Source organism: Sinocyclocheilus grahami, unplaced genomic scaffold (genome assembly GCF_001515645.1).
Source record: "Sinocyclocheilus grahami isolate Dianchi unplaced genomic scaffold, SAMN03320097.WGS_v1.1 scaffold149.1, whole genome shotgun sequence".
Taxonomy (NCBI): domain Eukaryota; kingdom Metazoa; phylum Chordata; class Actinopteri; order Cypriniformes; family Cyprinidae; genus Sinocyclocheilus; species Sinocyclocheilus grahami.
In genome coordinates, this window is record NW_015505328.1 from 1,630,878 (window position 1) to 1,651,423 (window position 20,546).

The following is a 20,546-nucleotide window of genomic DNA, read 5'->3' on the forward strand; positions in this document are numbered from 1 at the left end:
GAGAGAGAGAGAGATGAAAGTTGCGTGTGTGAACCTGCGTCTGCGTCTCTTTCTACAAGCAATGAGGCTTAGTTCCTTCAAAAACAGCGATTTTACCCCCTCATTGCAGAGAAATATAATGTTGCAAGTCAGCCTGTCGAAGCTATTTTACTATTAAAAGTTTCAGTGCTGTGTTGTCGTGTGCAATAATGTGTGTGCGTAAGTCTATGAAAGCAGCGTAGCCTGCATATAGTTTTAGTTTAGCTATAAACCCGAGCCCGACCCGAACCCGAAGCTATTCATTAAACATTAACCCGAACCCGAACCCGACCCGAAACCCGAAAGTATTTCGGGACCCATCGGGCTCGGGTCGGGTAGCAGACCTCTAATGTGGCTACATGAATATGTAACAAAGGATAAAACACACATGTTCCTGAGCAGACCTTTGCTCGGGCTGTTCGGTGTTGGCACAGCATCATGAGATGGATTAATGCTGCCTTTCAGGCCAGAACATGTCTGGCAAATCCCCAGGTCTCTAGAAACACAGGTGGTGACTTGAGAAACCCAGGGGGAGAGCATCTCTACAGCATATGTAATCAGCCCTGCCGGTGTGCGGACAAGCAGGATCAAGAAGCAGGGCTCAACAATAAGTATGGCCTGCTGGCCCGGGGCCAGGGTGAGAGAGTTTCAGGCCAGTAGATGTAATGGTCGCTCGCCCTTTTGGGCCAATGCTGCACTGCCATTGAATATAGTACATTTGTTGATCTTGTTTATCGGTTTTCTAGCAACAGTTTATTTCTAAATTTATGGAGTTATATTTTAGCAGTACAAGTTTTCAAAGTAAATATAAAAACTGATATACACTACTGTTCAAATGTTTGAGGTTAGTATGATTTTTTATATTTTCCGAAAAAAGTCTCTTATGTTCACAAAGATTGAATTTATTTTATCAAAAATACAGTAAAACTGTCATATTATTACAATTTAAAAATCAATGTTTCCTATTTTAATATATATTCAAATGTAATTTATTTCTGTGATGGCAAAGCTGAATTTCCTAATATGATTTGGTGCTCCAGAAACATTTCTTATTATTATCAATGGTGAAAACCGTTGTGCTGCTTAATGCTTTTATGAAAACTGTGATACATTTTTGCAGGATTCTTTCATGAACAGAAAGATCAAAAGAACATAATTTACTTGATATGCAAATATTTTCTAATATTGTAAAAGCCTTTACTGTTACTTTGATCGATATAATGCATCCTTTGTGATTTGTGAAAAATGTAAAGAAAAATCATTCAATGAATAGAAATATTCCACTGCTGAGGAAACAGAAGCTGCATCTGAAGTGACATTAGATGCATTTACACAGACGGTTTGATGAAGCTGAGGTGCCATAAATGCATTTACACTGCAAAATTTCAAATGCATAAATAATTTTATAAGATTAATGTTTTACATATTTTTTTAAACATACAAATAAATGTTGAAAAAATGCAATGATACTTTTAAATATGACTAAACCACTAGTAGGTGGCGGCAAATGTCTGTTTTAATAAGCGAGTCATTTATTCATTGTCTTTATGAATGGGCAACTGAATCATTGATTCGTTCAAAAACGTGGATTCATTCAGTAATGAAACATCACTGTGTGTTGCTTAGAGACACAACAGTTCTGCTGTGGCTTTGATCGGAACTATTTTCGTCAGTGAAATTGAGCAAAAACGGTCAATATTTTGTCTAAAATCTAAGGCACTTAATTTTAACTTCTTGTTTATTGAAATACTATTGTATTACACGATGCATTCCCGTATAATGTTGCTTACCTAAATCATATTTTGTAAATATCTTTTTTTTTTCTACCGCATAATGAATCTATAAATTTATGTGAGTTACTTTGTGTGTGCCGTCTTTCTCACACACTAACTCGGGCTGTGCAAGCCTCATCTGGCATGACAAATACATTATCAGTCGCCGTTTACACTAAATGAAATTAAAATTAGAATCATTCTCACGCAAAACATGTTTACACGTGACTGTGAGTGTGCGCGTGGCTGTGACGTCATTGCCGGTGCCGCTGGCAATAAAAGGATTGGCTCGGAATCGGCAAGACGTGAGACTGCTAAAAATCGGCCGATTCCGATCACTGGCCGGTTAATCGGTGCATCTCTAGTTTCTAGCAATATACAAAATACATGGCAAAAATCTGAACTACTGTGGCTGCATTAAAAAACACCCTTACTGTTGAGCCTTGGTTGTTAGGTGGGAAATGTCCTTTCGAGATACCGACTGAAAAGGCCTTGACAAAGGTAAAGCTGTCAGTTTCATATTATCTAGGATAAAAATCCTATTGTATTCCATGGCTGATGTAATATTAAAGCTATTGGCATGAGTGCATCACAACAACTATTTCACATTGTCTTCCAAAAAAGAGGAGTAGCTAAGATCTGGCATGGTTTTTGCACCACACAAAGCTCCTTTTACACCATTCCCACAATGCACTGGGACAGCGGGTCAAAATGTGGCAGCGTGAGATTGAAGATAACAAACCCCAGTCATGTGACCAAGCCAGGGACAGGCTGCATTCACTTCAAACGGTCCATGTTTCCCTGAGTCTGCATTGATAAAGGCTTGGCTTCCATCAGCATTAGCCAGGGCTTTGTGCTCAGACTATTCCACGCCAGCCCTAAAAACTTCAAGCTGCCTGAGGGACAATGATGTATAAATTAGCTGCCAGTTCAAAGTTTAATTTAATCCAGATTTCAGCCACTACTGAAGTGGAGCAGAATAGCTTAGAAAGTCGGTGGGATGCTTTGTCCAGTCTAACGCCTGCCTCCCCACCTCCCCTTCTCCGACAGGAAGCTCTGGAAGAGATCTTTAGTTTCAGCTCATTAACCTCTCAGTGGTTAGAGAACCCCGAGCATGCAATAGTCTGAAGCAGAAAAGGAACAAAGGACTGGACACGACAATGCCACAATGTCTTTCTAAGAACATTAAGGAGATGAGCATTGCCTCTGTTTTCTAACACTCTCCGGACTCCTGCGGTGTTGCAATCATCGCTCTACCAAAAGGGAAGTTTTTTAAGTGCCAGCTAGTCAGGTTTCACTAATAGCGCAGGAATTGAATAGTGGGAGCTTTTTCCTGAAAGTTTTTCGCCTGCGAACTGTTTTTCGCCCATCCGTTTACACAGGCATCAAAAATTATGACCTGCCAGAGTTGTTCATCACTTGGCACTGCAAATGGGCCCTTATCTGCAGAGATAAAAGCTGGAGGCGATTTCGATGCTTCAGTGGCTGATCTGTTCCAATCCTCACTCTGTCGCAATTTAATTCCCATCCAACCTTTGCCTTAAGAGGATTTGTCCTCAAGGGAGTCAGGAGGCCATGGAATTTGGGAAGAGGGGGAGGGGCATTGCCAGGAAAAAACTTTTCAAACAAGAGAACTGAACAAGACCTTAAAAGCATTGAAAGGTGAAAGGCTTGTCTCTTTGTCCTATTTCAACAGAGTCAGATTGAAAGTCGAACAGCAAGATATTTGCAAGGTAAAGTGGTGCTTCGGTGATGCAGGCATCCATCTGGTCCGTGTGTGTTGTTTTGATGGAGAGAAAACGTATAGCACATATTAATAAAGTGAACGAGGGATGCAGACCGCAGGAGAAAGCAGCAGGTGGTGATTTCTGATCCCATTATGTGGGGCTAATCCACAAACTAGAGCACACGGTCTTGTTACAACCTACAATTTCTGTTCTAGGAACAGCAACACCTTCACTTTGAAGTGGCCTCGGTCTCATCTTTAGCGAAAACACCTGTTGTTTCGCTTCATCTATCAATCAACTAGGAGAAGCGGTGGATTCTGGTATGATTATAAAGTGCAGGGCATTTTCTCAAAGCATGCAGCAGATGAAACATCATGCTGCTATTTCACATACAGGCAAAGTTGCATTACGGATTAGAGCTTTGTGAAGGCATTGGGGTTATAGTGGCACATGCATGAGCTTAGTTGGATTGCTAGAGTTGACCGGGCAAATCGGGCCACATACTAAAGGACCAACAAACCAACCTACATTCAAGATTTTCAGTAAACAAATGAACAAAGCCGGTTATAATACTGCAGTACTTAAACCATATGGTTAAGAAACATGTAGGACAATGCTATCTCAAAACAAAACATAGCCTTTACTGTCTTTAAGTCACTATTAAATTACATGCTACAAAACTAAACTGCAAAAAGGCATTCAAGATAATTAAACCCCAAGAGAACAGCAATATAGAAAATTTTTTAAAAAATGTAGTCATTTCACATTTTTATATTATTTTTATTAAATATCCGATATTGAAATTCTGCACTATTTTGTTAAGTAAATTTTAAAAACATTTGAAAACTAAGATAAATTCTTGCAAATGCTACAAGTGAATTTAGAAAGCATAACAATTAGGGATGCACTGAAATTGTGGCCACCGAAAATGACATTTTCAGTAGTTGGCCGAAAGAGTTTTCATTTCAGTGCATCCCTAATAAAAATATAATGCATGAAAAAATTACATTAATTTTGAGGAAATTATATTAAACATAAGTTAACACTAGATGAAGGCAAAGCTAATCTGAAAGTAAAAATGTTCTTGCTTTCCTGACTTTTTTCTACTTATATATGCTATATTTTATCATAACGAAAATGGATTGCTGTCTTTCTACATATATCTAGTCTTCCTAACAACAGAAACGGTCTTAAGAGGATTCTTAAAGCATACGGCCAAATTCAAATTTATATTTCATTCTATTTAAATAATTCAGCTTTGGCCAACAGAAATAGGTCCTGTACCAGAGCTTGTCTGAGCTTTAAATCTTTCATGATGAAGAGCACAGATGAGCGATAGGGAGGAAGAGATGGTTCTTCCCAACAGACCTCAGCCGCTGCAGAGTTTATCAGGACTGAGAGGGACCCGCTCCACAGTCCAACATGCGAGACTGTTGACAAACTGAACCACAAGAAACAAATCTCAAACCTGTGCCAAACTTCACACGCTGTTCTACCCTGCTCGTTCTACTCTCTGTTGTAATTCAAAATGAATGTGTGTGGTTTGAATGAGTTTCCAGCCCCAGAAGCATTGAAAACCCCTTCCACCATATGACTAACCAAGAGCCTCATTTCGGTTGTCATATGGAAACACTGAGACACTTTAAAGGCACAATTGATGGTTAATGCTAGATGTTTGTCAGTCTAAGTGGTAACAGAAAGAACTGTGCCAAATTGGTCTAGTGGTGACCCAAGCCACACCAAAGAGGAACCACAGCATGACGCTTCTGCTTCGGTTTATTAGTGTGTACACAACGTAGAATCAACACTTAGTTAATTATGCCTTGTAATACAAGCTATGCTCAGATTTACTCAGTTTTTCCATGAAAGGGGCCATGATTACACAGAAATATGTTTGTGATCTCAGTATTGAATGTGTCTGATTTGTACTGTCAGTGCAGCGTGAAAAAAGAGAAAGCGAATATTAGCTGGGGGAGTTTGACGAAGGTGATACAAAGCAGGAACAGACGCAGAATACAACAAAAGGTAGCTCACAGTGCCAAAAAGCAATGTTTAATGTCCTACGGGGCATATGCAATAACAAAGGACACATGTAAGTTATCCTGAATGTGATGGATGGGTCAATAACAAATTAAGAGAGTCCACAATAAAGAAAATGAGAAAAAAAATCTAGTTTAAAACACATGTGCCAAGTTACTAGAAACAGACTCTTTGTATTCATGTTCGTCTCATATGGTTTTGAAAAACCTTTGCACATTTTCGAAAAAAAACATTTTCGTGTACTTTGAATACATGGAAAATGTAGACCTCTTAATTTATATTTTAAAAACGTTATAAAAAAAATTATAAAAAAAAAACGAGTTGCATCACCGCGAGTTGGATAATTTTTTGCTTTATGTCCCAAAATATTTCAAAAATTAAAAACGTCTTATATGTGTATTTAAGTCACAGCATTGCATTTTTAACGTATATGCTTTAATAAACAGATGCAAACCAAATCATTTGCATTACATTATTGACCTGAAAGCTAAACATTAACCTGAAGTTTATACGTGAACTGTCTCGGTTGGTAGGTTATGCCAGAACAACAGTTTTCTCCACAGTTTTATATTGAATGAAATCAGACTGCTGGTCCTCGACGGTCGTCTCAGTGCTGAGCGTGTCAATTTCATTTGTGCGAACAATGACAGCACACTCATTTGGACAGGCTCTTCTGAGTTCACCCTTTTTTCATTTAAACAGTGTGACGGAATGCTACTGGATGAGAAAGGAGATCAGAGTGCAGTTTACAGCACCCAAATGGGTGTTAACAGAGTGCATTAGGCCAGATTAACGGCGGCGTGTGGGGCTGTCGAATTAATGCATCCGAGCACATCAAAACTCCCGAAGGGTCAGTATGCTTTCTGAACCACAATGAAAAAAGATCAACAAAATCTCCTCTTGGGCCGCTCGGTCTCACTGCCGCAGTCGCTTTCTCAGCAATGTACCCACTCGCCGTCTGATTAGGTGGACACAGTTAAAAGAAATTGGATATTATGGCTGCCACCAGTATCAGTGGGTGCAATCGATGGTTCAGAACAGCTGGAGGGGACCAGATTTCAGTCTTCAGAAACCACCAGAGAAAAGTCAAGTTATCAAGTCTCTTCAACAACACCTCAAAAATCTCCTAGGATGCTTAGTTCGGTGTGTTTTAAGCAAGGCTACAAGCGCCGAAGCAATCGAGACAAACCAAGGGTAAAATACTCTGCTTTCAAAGTGCAGCTTTTAAGACGTACAGTTTCTAAACGGTTCCCATAACAACCACTTGTCACATTGTCAGTGGCATGTGGAAATTAAAGAAACACTTGAAAACACACTGAGAAAATGTCAACCTCAACCTATGGTTAATTAATGAAGTTGCACTGAAAAATTATTTTTCGCATTTTAATTAGGCACATTCATAGATGTCAAAGAGTGCTTACATGTATTAGCAAAAGCAATCTAGTATTTCTTCACAGGTATTTGTGGTTCACAAGTTCATCAAAACAGTTGACAGCATGTCTAAATATCTACACTTTACAAACAGCAAGTTCCTTTAGCAAACAGTTGAACTATGAACAGTCACTATATAATATTTTGTAGCAAAAGATATAATCCCTCTAAACAAAACTGCTAACTTAAAAAAAACACTTTTATAAATAAATATATATGTATATATAAATAAATATATATATGTGTGTATATATATATATATATATATATATATATATATATATATATATATATATATATATATATATATATATATATATATCACTGTGCATTTAGAAGAGTGGCCTTTGAGGCTAAAAGGAACCTGCAAGTGGCCATCAAAACATGTTTTTAATAAATTATTAATTATTCATTTTTCTAAATTATTATTATTATATCCAAGAAAAGTAACAAAGCGCAGTACAACTGCAAAAAAAACAAAAAACAATAAAAACAAATGAATTAAAAATGCAAATATACAAATACACAAGTCAGTGAAAGACACTTCCCAGAAAAGATATTACCAAATTAATTACTAATTAATAATAATAAAAAACATCAATCACACAATCACAACTGATCAGAATGAGCTTTGGCTCGTGATGCAAGTTGTTTATTTTTTGCAGAATCAGATGAATTACAGACTTGCATAACATCAAACTATGAGAAATGCACACTGCAGCACACAGATGGTGTCTCACACTGTTATTACATTTACACTGCACAAGATGGCTTCTACACTCATCAGCTCACACAGTTAGACGTCTCCTCACTTTAGAGCCCTGCACGGGCCTCAAACATAGGCCCTAGCCCGGCCCTGGCCTGAGACGCTCAGGCCCTAACCCGGCACGTGTTCGACAGCTCATTAGAATTCTTGGCCCGAGTCCGACCCGAGCCTGTCTGTTTATCCCCATCTCCCAAAACAGCTTATACTACTGTTTCAGCTATTAAAATAGTTAAGTTTTGTATGCAATGTCAGAGTGATTATATTTCGTTTCGGTTTTTTTATTAAGTTACTTTAGAAAAACGTTTGGAACCTTTTTTTTCTTCGTTAAATGTAAGTTTTTGTTTTTTAAAGTAGCGACCACCGATCAATTTAGCCTTCTCAAATCATCACAACTTGCCTAAAATAAAATCTATAGATATAAAACAGTTCAAGCATTTCACAATGTTAGTTTAAATATTTAACCTACATAAATGTGCGCTATTAGACGCATATCTAATCATTTGTGCAGAGAGCTAAAGCGCGCTTTACAGGACATGGAGGCGCCGGTGCGATCACTTGCATTGGAAACAACGTAAAAAATATGCCGTCATTTTTGCTCATAAAGGTAAGAGTAATACATCACTCGGAACTGTAAAGGCGCTTCACAATGATGAACTGAAACTCAGCAAATACTTGCCTCACAGACTTGCTAAATATATCTATAGAACATTTTAAATTACTAAATACTAAAAAAAAACAGAAATAATTCAAATCAAAAACAAAAACTTTTTACGGATTTTATAAAATCCGTAAAAATGCATTTCTCTTTAAAGGCACGTTTGATGAGGAGATGGTGAGTCAGGATCGTCATCTTCATCTTTGTGACACGGACTCAGAAAACACTAATTTATTAATAAATAATTCAAATACAGTGAACAGTCAGTAAAAAAAAGAAATACACAATTTACAAGCATAGATAAAATAAACAGTAGTATTCAGGTAAAGAAATGTAATAATTAAGTGTAAAATAACAATGCATAGTGTTCACTATGAATTAAATTTAGATTAATCTTTGTTATAGCAGTTTTGTTAACATAAAATGATCGTCAAGACGGGTACTATTGACATAATTCTGTGTGTATGCGTGTTCAAACATAATGAGGAGATGCGAAAGACAAATCAATGCGGTCTGAAACGTGTCTCTCTGTGTGTGCGCTTTGCACGTGAGCGGCAGAACTGAAGATACGCTGTGCGAGATGCGGCTTGTGTGCACTTCAGGTGTGAGTCAGACAGCAAGACGAGACAGCAAAGAGTTGTTTTCTGCAACTTATTGCACTTACTAAACTCTTTTTAACGTCAAGCAATTCTCTGCTATATGCGTCGAATTAAAACTTTGACCTTTTGCAACGTTTTGATTTAAGTATCCTATTATTAAAATGATAATGATATCTCACGCTGTTGCGATATGCATATTGCGATATTTACATTTGCGATATTTCGATATATCGTGCAGCCCTAAATGATATAATGTTTCATATCGTTCGGTATCGATAATTACTGACATTTTTTATAACCTTTTTTAAAACAAAGAGCAATAGAAAAACATGTTTACATTTAACCACTGTATTTTTAAATTAACTCAATTTAATGAGACAAACAACAAATATTTTTTGTTTTAACAGTCAAAAACAAAATTAAAATTAAACAAATATCTAATTTCTAATGTTTTATATGCAGATTAAATAGGTTAAACTTTTGGCTCGTCTCCCAAGGCCACAGGAGGGCGCAATGAGCAAAATAATGCAGCACATTAAATTATCAACGCAAGGAAGTAACTGTCTATAAAAAAATTTGCATTACATCTAAATTAATTCATATAAATCAAAAATAATTTTGTAAATTGCATAAACAATTATGAACAAAACAGCATCATGTATTTATGCATTGCTTAATACAAAGAGCCGAATCGCCCATCACGCATATTGCCTTTAAAAACATATGAGACGCAGTGAAAAGGAATAAACCTCCACAAATTTGCGACGTGTGTTCTAAAAGTTTAAACTGTTTTAACTTTGCATGGCTTTCTATATATCTCTTGTGTGAGACGCGAGTGCAGCAGTCGTATTTGTCCGTCTAGAAAATGCGCTGAATATGCGTTCTGTGTGAATGGCTTGGTTTCGGTTTTAACCTAATCAAGATCTTCTCCGCATTGAGCTTCTATATTTCTCTAATATTTTGAATGAATAACGCAGCACCTGCACGTCTCGTGGGCTAGACTAACAAAACATTAAACTACAACGTCACTTACATCATCATCACCGCATCTCGTGCTCCACTAATGACGCTCCCTGACACACATCTAACATTGGATCATACTATTTTTGCATTCAAATGCAAATGTTTATTTTAAATTCGACTAATATTAATTCTTTACTCACAATCTCCTCATCACAGGCAGGCACAGCATTCAATTCAGCATGTGTTTGTGTTTGTGTGTGCAGTCTGCGTCACTCATAGCACGTGCCTATATCGTGCACTATATCGAACATTTTTTATATCGTTATCGAAGAAGGTGTACCGTCGATAAATATCGATACCGTTTTATCGCCCAGGCCTAGCCTCAACCATGGTAAATAGTATAATGAGTACAAGTGGCAGCTGTTTGCAACTTTAACTAGGAAACGACTTGACAAAAAGATGCAGACTTCACTGTTTTATTCATAAGAAATAACTGTTACACTACTGTTCAAAAGTTTGAGGTTGGTAAGATTAATAATACAGTGAAAACAGTAATGTTTAAATTATTAATCATTTTTAAATTATTACAATTTAAAATAATCATTTCGTATTTTAATATATGTTAAACTAATTTATTCATTTGATGGCAAAGCTGAATTATTAGCAGCCATTACTCCAGTTTTCAGTGTCTCATGATTCTTCAGAAATCATTCTGATATGTTTATTTGCTGCTCACGAAACATTTCTTATTATTATCAATGTTGAAAAAAAGGTGTTGCATAATATTTTTTGTTGAAAATGTGGTACATTCTTTTTGAGTGTTCTTTGATTAATAGAAGGTTTAAAAAACAGCATTTACATGAATTAGAAATCTTGGTAAGACTTTATTTTGATGGTCCCTTTTGAACATTCAGTTGACAATACGTAATATTGCACCTACATGTCTACTAACTCTCATCAGAGTATTAGTAGACTATTTGCTTAATATCTGCTAACTCTTTATTGTCATGGTCTCCCAACAGACATTCTACTGACTATAAGTAACTTTGCAAGTACGTCAACTTATTCTAACCCTAACCCTACAAGTCTACTAATACTCTAATGAGAGTTAGTAGACATGTAGGTGCAACGCTACTTAGTCAACATAATGTGTTAAAGGGACCATCAAAATAAAGTGAAACCGAAATCTTTTGTAACATTATAAATATTCTTATTGTTATTTTGATCAAATTAATGCATCTTTACTGGACATACAGTGTACTAGACTTCACATTTACCTCGGACTACCTTTTCAAGCAAACTCAGTGTGGTTAACTGGTGTGCACCAAAGTTCAGAAAACCACTTTCACACCAACCAAACTCTGACGTCAAACAGACCCTGGCCTGCCCCAAAAGCTGCAGTATGAAAGCAGTTAAAACGAACCCCCTTCCATTTCAACCGCTGTTCTTAAACCACAATCCTCCAAAGGAACTTTCCATTTGCTAAGCTAATAAAAAGCAAGAAAAGTCAGACTGGGAGCAAAAGGAGTGCGTTTTAAATGGTGGAGCGTGCTGAGGGTTTCTTTTTTTTTCCCACAAGCTTGTGTGTTCAAATTGGGGGGCTCTGGGTCACGGCTTTGCACCCTTGAGGCTCCTTACTGTCTACAGTAACCGGGCCAAAGCAGTGCTTTGGCAGCAGCACTTTCAGTACTCGCTCTGTATCGAGCGCGTCGGTCTGCCACTGCTCCCACCACTTCCGAGCTCAACTCGGCTTGTGTTGTTTGTCGATTCCCACTGGTATGCATGACTTTATCCCTGTGAAAGAACTGCTTCCAATTCTCAGGGGGGGGAATGTGAACAGAGCCGCTTTGAAGCAAATGCACATACGTGTTGCAGATGTTTGTGGTGTCGACATAAACAAGCACAAGGCATGTGCCATCAGAGCATAGCGAGGCATATCTTCTTTTTTTCCTCCCCTACTCTGCCTCTTCATTCTTTCCATCTGCTGGAAAAGAAGATAAAGAATAATGCCACTGTTCTTTGGAGTAACCGAAGACAGGGTAATAATAATGACGAGCTTAGCTGCAGGGAGAGAAGTCGGCTGGGCTGAGGTTGCATGGCTGATGACAAAACAAGAGCACTCTGGGATTCCTTTACAGGCCTAGCGGCCCAGTGCCTGCTGAGACCATTAAGGATTATGCAATGTGGAACAGTCAATCAAAAAAAGCTCCCTAGGGAAGAGAGGTGGGATGTAAGATTTTCTCCTGTGTGTCCACGTTAAATGCACGCCAGAGAAGAAAAAATGCTTCAATTACATTACCGCTCAAAAATGTTGAGGGCATTTTTACGTTTATGCTCACCAAAGGCTGCATTCATTTGATCAAAAATACAGTAAACACAGTAATATTGTGAAATGTTCTATTTTAAAATATCATTTATTCCCATGATGGAACATTGAATCTTTTCCAATTATGAGATTCCAACTTTATTCATTCAGCAAGGTGTTAAAAAGCCATCTATAAATCTCATTTCCTCACTGCTAAAAGGTGCTGACAACCTCATCGCTGATTTGTGGACGTGTTTTCATTAACACAAAGTCATCACTGGCCATCAAAACCTGAAATTTCAGCATGCATCTGCTAAATGCTGTAGCATGTTACACTATTATTATTTCATAAGCCAATATTCCACCCTAAACCATTCATATTTACAGGACAACGTAAACGGGGAGCACTTCTGAGCCCTTATCTCGCAGACTCAATACATTTTTTAGTACGCAGGATTATTGCGGATGTGTGGCCATCCGCCTTGCTAATCAGGAATAGAAAAACAGCCTCAGGTGAGAGACTGGCAGAAGCAAAGGGTGAAAATGAGGTCAGCATGCTACTATCTCTCACTCTTGGTCGCTCTGCGCATTCATTTAATCATGTAAGCATCTGGACAGAGTGTTAAAAATACATTCTTTTAAAAATAAAGGTTCCTTATTGACATCTATGGTCCATGAAGAGCCTTTAAAATCCATGGAACTTTACTAATCCATTTTAATTTTCATTATGTTGGAAAAAGTTTCTTTAGATTTTTAAAATGCTTCTTTTAGGAACTGTTCACTGATAGGTTCTTTGGGGAACCAAAAATAGTTCTTCTATGCCATCTCTTGCACCTTTTGACAGCTTTATTTTTAAGAATGTAGTGACAAAAACTATAAAAGAGGTTAAAAATAGCGCTGGCAAACATTTAGCTAGTTACCAAATGTAAATTTTAAAAAAGCATGTATTCACATATCTGGCAAAAAGACAGTGAAGTTTATGTAAAGTGCTTTGAAAAACGAACCTAATTAAGGACAATTTTAATTAAAAACACTGTATGTGGCTTATGCGTCATTTTATTTCTGACGCTAATATCTTTCTAAACACTAAAAAAACTTGGTTGGGTGAAAACTATTTCCTTGAGATCTGTCACAGGCAACAAAAGTGCAGTGACCCTGCAAAACATCTCCACTTCGAAGGCAATGTTCACACTTCCCACCAAAACATCATGCAAATTACACGGTCAAACATCTGGCTGCAGACAACACACCAAACTGTGACAGGTTCGTAACATACAATTTCAGAGAAAGCACAAAAACAGACTAAATAACATTCTCAGGTCACATTCGCAGACAAACCATTTCTTTTTGTTTATAGGAGAAGGGAACGGTTGCTCTGACTGGCAAACACATGGATCATCCTGGAGGTTTGAAGCCAGATAACTTTAATTGCTCTGTGTACATGATGCCAGTATAGAAAATCTATACACTACGCACTGGGTCTCATTGAGATTGATGCTGCCTTCACGCCTCTAGACCAAAGTGAGTGAGTGAGGTCCTAATCAATGGGAGGAGACAGTACAAACCAGCATGCCAGTCAACCATGGAATTACAAAGCACGGGTGCCAATCCCTTGGCATTTCGTCAAAAAATTACTAGCAACTGGCTTATTCAGGATCCACATTCATCAAATGCATTGCCAATTAACTGTATAATAAGGCAGGCAGGCAGGCAGAAATGCAAAGAAGTCCCTGTGTAAGGTTAATGAATGCTCCAGAACATACATTTTCTATCTCGGTCTAGGATTATAAAGAGTAACGGTGGCTTTTAAGAGAAAGCCTATGCAAAACAATCAATGTTTGCATGTGTTCACACATTCCAGCAAACCGAGCCAAGTGTGACCAAGAGAGAGTTAGTGTCTTACAGCTTCTGCATGTTAAGCTGATCTAAGAAGCTCCTGGTCACTTTAAGCAGGGGGTTTATGGAGAAGTTGGATGCGTTTTGACTTTAAACAGAAGTGTTACAGACAAAATGGGTGCTATTGGTCTGAAAACATAGGTTTGTGGTCCAATCGTAACTCGCCAACAGTTGTCGAGAAGACAATGCACATTTACAAATACTGCTGATAGTTCCCACTGCAGTCACTTACATTTTGAACAAAAAAAAGTTTAACCAAACCAAACCTGTTTCTGCATTCCTCACTTCATGTGATTGTGTACCTGTCCAGAAATGTCATCACAACCAAGTTAGTGGTTTTTATGGCTAAATTTAGTAGCTTTATAAGAGTCTGTCACTCTGACAGACATCATCTTTCTCTGCCATAAATTTCACAATACAAGAGCGAAATAACGATCAAGCTTCATTCCTCATTTTCCAAAAATGTCACAAACACACCAAACGCGAACATTTCAGTCATTCATCTGCTTTGCACAATACATCCGAGCTGAAAACCCTAGACAACACCATGTGTGTGTATTTGTACGGTATTCCTAACTTTCATTAATACCTAGCTTAATGTTTTCTTCACTAGATTCTGGTTATTACTATTTAAAAAATAAACCCACACAACATTTGGTGTGTATAAATACTTAGTGTAGGTAAAACAACAATGCCAAGCTGAATTGAAAAAACACTGCCGTGACTAACGAAACTGATACTTGATACATTACAACTGACGCGATACATATCTAAAACATTAATTATCATCGACACATGACAAAGTATGAATCAGTCCAGTGAAACAATGTTTGACTGGTTATTTTATAACGTGGCCGGGTGGTTGCTTGAGTTTACGCTCAACTACCCCCCAGCAAAACGCTTATTGTTCTCGGTTGAAACTCACCCTTTCCCCGGAAAGAAAGGCTGTCAAGCCGAGGGTTAATATCATCCAAACGTTCCTCATAATTCCTTAGTCTTCGCTTGTGAAAAAGGAAAATATCGTCCCCGTGTCTGTTTCCACTTTTGGAGAAACTCTTCCCTCTCTCGCTCGCTCGAGCTCCAATCTCACTCTCTCACAGGACTCAAATCCCACCGGCTACGTGTTGCTTTTTTGTCTGCTTATTCCTCCGCACACTTTTGTACAGTAAAATAGGTCGTTTTCGATATGTTTCGCGAAGTCTTACGCGTTGAGTCTACGGCCGCATGCGGTTAGAGCTGCACTCGTCTCGCAAAGGTGAATTTAACGTGAGGTCTCTCGGCCGTATGTCTGAAGTGGAGCTCTGCTGTCGAGCCACCCGCAGGACTGAAAGGAAAATACGGGTCAAACAGAGAGAGAGCTTGAGCAATGATTGACAGAGAGCGCGACCATATGAAAAAACGCCAACTTCAATTCTGGTTTTCAAAATGTTTATGTTTTAAGACATGTCAGATTTAAGTACTAAACCATAATGCTTTTATGACACTATTATTTATTTATTTGTAAATGTCCAATTACTTAAATACATTTAATTATGTAAAGCATTTTGAGCTATGAAATGTACTATATGAATATTTTGATATATTTGATGTGACACCAGATATAATTTTGGATATTTTTTTACTAGTGGGTGCAGGACTCTATAGTTCATTTATGCAAGTGAGTATAGCAAAATAAAGTAAACTGTTACATATTATACCCAAATATTCTTCATACAGTGGACTACCAGTAAAATTGATAAAACATTTGGGACAAAAAATTATTCAGACACTTTGACCTGACCATGTTTTGCTTAAGTGTTTTTTTTTCTTTAATTGCTAGTGCGAACTTTTTACACCACAGACTGAACAAAATTAAGCATTGCTTGTTAATTGGTCAACAAAGTATTGATAGTTGTGTAAATACTGTCATACTAACAGTTGTCTGAATTTTTGGTTGATTGTAATCTATTACATACCTTTCTATCAAAGTTATCTGACATTATCAAGATGAATTTGTTCTGACAGTTTAAAACTGAGTTCTTGACATATTTTATAACCATTTTCTAAACTATAGCAAATAAACTGTGATAATGTGAGAAAAGGTGTCTGAATAAATTTTGGTTTGACTGTATATTACATTTTTACAGTGAAGACTATGCAGTGCTATTTTACATTTGATTATTCAGTTTCTGTACCTGGACACCTACAAACTTGAAAAAACGTACACATTGTGTAAATAGCACAAATAAATAAATAGAACCAACATACAAATTAAACAATTTCAAACAAGGGCCCACTGGTACAACCTGCACTAGGGCCCCGCAAACCCCAGCTATGGCCCTGGGTGGCCCTATAAAGAGTATACCTGCAAGAACTCACTAAATGAATTCTCAATGCAATGTCTCCCCCTATTGGACAAATGCGTAGCGCGTAATGGTAAACAATATCATGCAGACTAATTAATCCTGTTTTTCATTTTTTAGCCTTCTCTGAGTGGTCATGGTCTTCATTTACTGACCACAATCTATGAAACAAAATTATGTCTGATTGTTCTTGTAACAATGCAATGCATTTTAAAGGAATTATGAAGCAGTAAATTGCTTAGAGATAACTGGACACTTGCTTCCTGATCTTGAGTACTGCCAAAGGTAACCAATTAACCCCCTGTACAAAAACACATTCACCCCTCCCTCTTCTTGCTTTGCAGACAAAAATTATTAGCAGTGGTGTCCTAGATTACCCCGCCAATTAAGGTGATGGTAAAGCCTCTTCTGCCAGAACCCTGGGGCCTCTTTTGTGCCCTTAATGAACACATATACATCAAGTTATCCAATACTAATAATGATACTATAAAATTATTAAACCATTTGTTTAATAGTTGATACAAAATTAATGTAATGCATTATATTTACCCAGCGTAGCATACTTAGCTTTCTTAGTTTAATATATATTTTCCATTAATAATTTCCATTCCATCACTAACATTAGGATGTGTTCACTCTAAAGAGGACTGAACTGAATAACAATATTGAAAGTGCCACCTAGTGGCATGTATTGTTATTTCTTCTTATTAAATATGATTTTAGTCAACAACCCTCATGCAAAGCACAGTGGACAATAAATAATAGTTGAAAGAAATTTGCATGTTGTAAAACCCACAAACAACAAAAGGTAGTTTTGTTGTCCTCAGTCTCCTTTTAACTCTGGCCTCCCTGAGGCTTCAGTGTCATTAAGCTGAATTGGCTCAAAGGCTTTCCAAGAATTCCAAAGCTAAAGGCAAAAGAAAGTACAATCAGACTATTAGAAACACTTGCAAAATAGACGCATACTATGCTTTTTCTTAATTGTAAATAATTCAACCATAGCATAATTAAATATTACCTAAGTGATTTTAGCTGCTCTATAAGACCCTCCATCACAGCTTCTAAATCAATGCGTGAAGTTGAGGACACTTTAAGATGCCTGAAGCCCTCAAACAGGTGAGAGGCCTTTTCTTGTGGAGTAAGCAGCAGAGAGGCCATCTGAGGGGAATGCTGGGTTATGATTTTGTTCAGGGCCAGGCGCCGATTTGACTTCCTGGGTTAAAAGTCAGGAGACAGAGAGCGAGAGTATGAAAGAGAAGACGGGCCAGTAAAAGCATAAATCTTCACTTGAAGTTGCTTGCACACAGAAGTTTATCACGTTACTAGCAACATATCACAAAGAGGTAAGACATACCTTCTAAAACCTCTACATTAATACATGCATAAATAACAGGGCGTTTTTCAAGCAACTTTGGCATAAATGTGTCTCAAATCATTTCTACATCTTTGACACTTATGTAGAGACACTGAGGTAGAGGAAACACACTAATATCATCATGGGAACCATACAGTATATGAAACTCTTGGAACTGCAGGTGCTAGCTACTAATTTTCAATTACATAATATTCAAAGGCCTCTAAAAGTTTTACATTCTTCATGAATCACATATAGCCAAATGGCCTGCACATACCTCGTATAATTGTATGTTACAGCAAGTGGATGACACCTTGATCCTGCAGACATAAATCAGACTTATTATTTCCTCAAACATGCTCTCATTCATCACACTGTTCATTAATGCAGTGAAACACACATAATTGATCTCGCAGGTATGGTATCAATAGCTGTTCTGACCTGTCAAAAGCCATATGGTGCTGTTGAGGCAGATCTATCCCCAGCAGCAGCCTGACGTGACAGAGGGCAAGCTGCTTTTTTGCCAGCTCCACCTTAGCACACGTTTCTCCATGCATCTGCCTCTCAGTGTCCTCTCTGAAAGAGCAGGAAGGTTAAGGATGACATGCTGTTAATGCAATTGTCACAGATTAATACGATTAAAAAGCTGTGTTAGGTTATTGAAAAGGTTACATACACATCTTAATTGTGTCATTTTAGTAATTGAGCACTGCTCCTTTAATAATTTCATGCTTTTTTATGACTTAATTCATGCCCGGCTCCAAATTCAAATTCACCCCATGAGAGACTTCGGTCTTTCCTCCAGAGTTTTTTTTTTTTCAAAGTAGCAAGAAAAGTAGAGCAGGAGATTGGCAAGAAACCCATCCAGCTCTTTGCTCCTGCAAATATTTTGGCAAAATATATTTGGAATCATAGAGCTGCACTAATATAACTGCAACTAAAATGTACTTTTAATTTAAGGATGACTAAGAAGTTAATATATTAGACAATAAATAGGAAGAAATCAGTCAAACAAGTGAAAATGAAGAGCAATGAGTATGAAGATATAAAAGTCATCCTCAAATAAAATACATAGTAAAATAAAATCGAATAAAAATGAAAATGAAACTTACTTTAGCAGAGATAGAAAACGAAGAGGAATGGGAAGCCTGTCATTTTCCTGTAGCAAACAGACTGCTGCCACTGCAACACATTAAATGTATATTAAATCATCCTGGTCATTTTTCATGGCTCATATTGTTTTCATTATGTAGCAAAGTATACGGACCTACATTTAACATCCTGAATTGTGACACATTCCTTTTGTAAGCATTTTATTGAGGTCTTGAAGGCATCCAATTGAGCGGGTCTCTCAGGATTCCTTTGAAAAATGAAACTGAGTAAATCAGTTGCTCAGAATAATACATCAAAGTCCTGCATAATGACCACCATGCCAGGAGAATGAAGTTATTAAGCCATAATTATTTCCTGATGTCTGCCAACCATATGAGCTATAACGTTAGAAACCAGAATACTTTTGCCACTTCTACAGATGCTTTCTGAACTGCTCTTGCTATGCGGATGGGGATTTTTTTGGGGGGGTTCTTCTTTTTGTTTTCCATTTTTTCTTTGGCTTCGAAATTCCAAACAAATCAAACCTAAAGAAAAAAAAACTTGCAAAACCGTAGATTGTTAAAGAACATTATAATAAAATACCAGTTACCAAGACAATTTAAAATGTTTTACCTTATAAACTCCAGGCTGCTTGTTTCGTTGTTCCAGTCCCAACGCCCAGAGGAAGGCATCTTTGCCTGTCAAGAAATTATTAGGGGGAAATGGGTAAGACCTTATTTTTCTCTCTTGACCATAATAATCTCTAGCTCTTTTTAAAGTTAGCTGAACTAATTATTTACAATAATAAAAAAAGAATAATTTATTATAATAAAGCGTTTTTAAAGATATATATCTATGACTGACATCATGTTTGATTTGTCTGTCACGATTACTCCATTTTAATAATAATGTAACTTTACATAAATTATTTGGTTTTGTAGGGTCGAGATCAAGCTATTCATACTAACGATTCGAAAAGTTACATTAAATCCTAACTAAACCACATTGGTGAAAGTACACCTAGCCATGTATGATTTTTTTTGTATTATTGTATTTCATTTTTATTGTTTCAGTTTTGTATTGTGTTTTTATAAAGCCACAATTTTGTTATAATACTGTTTTTTTTTATTCCAATAGAATCAAATAGACCAATATAATGCCAATATGTAGCCTATTAAAACCAATTAGGGACAGCTTGATCCACAAACATCATAATAATTATTAACTATAATATTTTTATTGTTGTTATTATTATTTAGCAAAAGCACGAAATGTAGCTATTGTCGCCGTGTTTTCATTTATAGATAATAACAAGTGAGATTGCAATGATATTTTGACCACTGGACTAGGAAATGAGAAATGTCTCCAACGTTTCCAGTGTTTTCATATAATCAAACTGTTTTTGTGAAATATCACAAGTGCAAACGGCTGCTTGTCCTCAAACATATTCGGTCTGTTCGTATTCATAGTACTGAAATGGTTTTGTAGAACAGTCCTCCTGACCATATTAGCATGAATTCCTACCGTTTCAGTCAGCGATTCTGCCAAAGCTCACTCAAAATAGATCCACTGTACTAGTAGGCTAC

The 20,546-nt window shown here is 37.1% G+C and overlaps 1 protein-coding gene across 2 annotated transcripts in view; it reads right to left on the reverse strand.

Annotated features, from left to right (window-relative positions):
* sdc2 (syndecan 2) overlaps positions 1 to 15,526 on the reverse strand; it is a 37,978-nt gene extending 22,452 nt beyond the window's left edge. The window contains exon 1 of one of the 2 annotated variants that reach the window (XM_016281272.1): positions 15,098 to 15,526. In XM_016281272.1, coding sequence (XP_016136758.1) covers positions 15,098 to 15,157 — 60 coding nt within the window. In that variant the 5' untranslated portion in view covers positions 15,158 to 15,526. The remainder of the gene's footprint in view (positions 1 to 15,097) is intronic. The other variant, XM_016281273.1, reaches the window with a different exon arrangement.
* Positions 15,527 to 20,546: the final 5,020 nt, after the last annotated feature.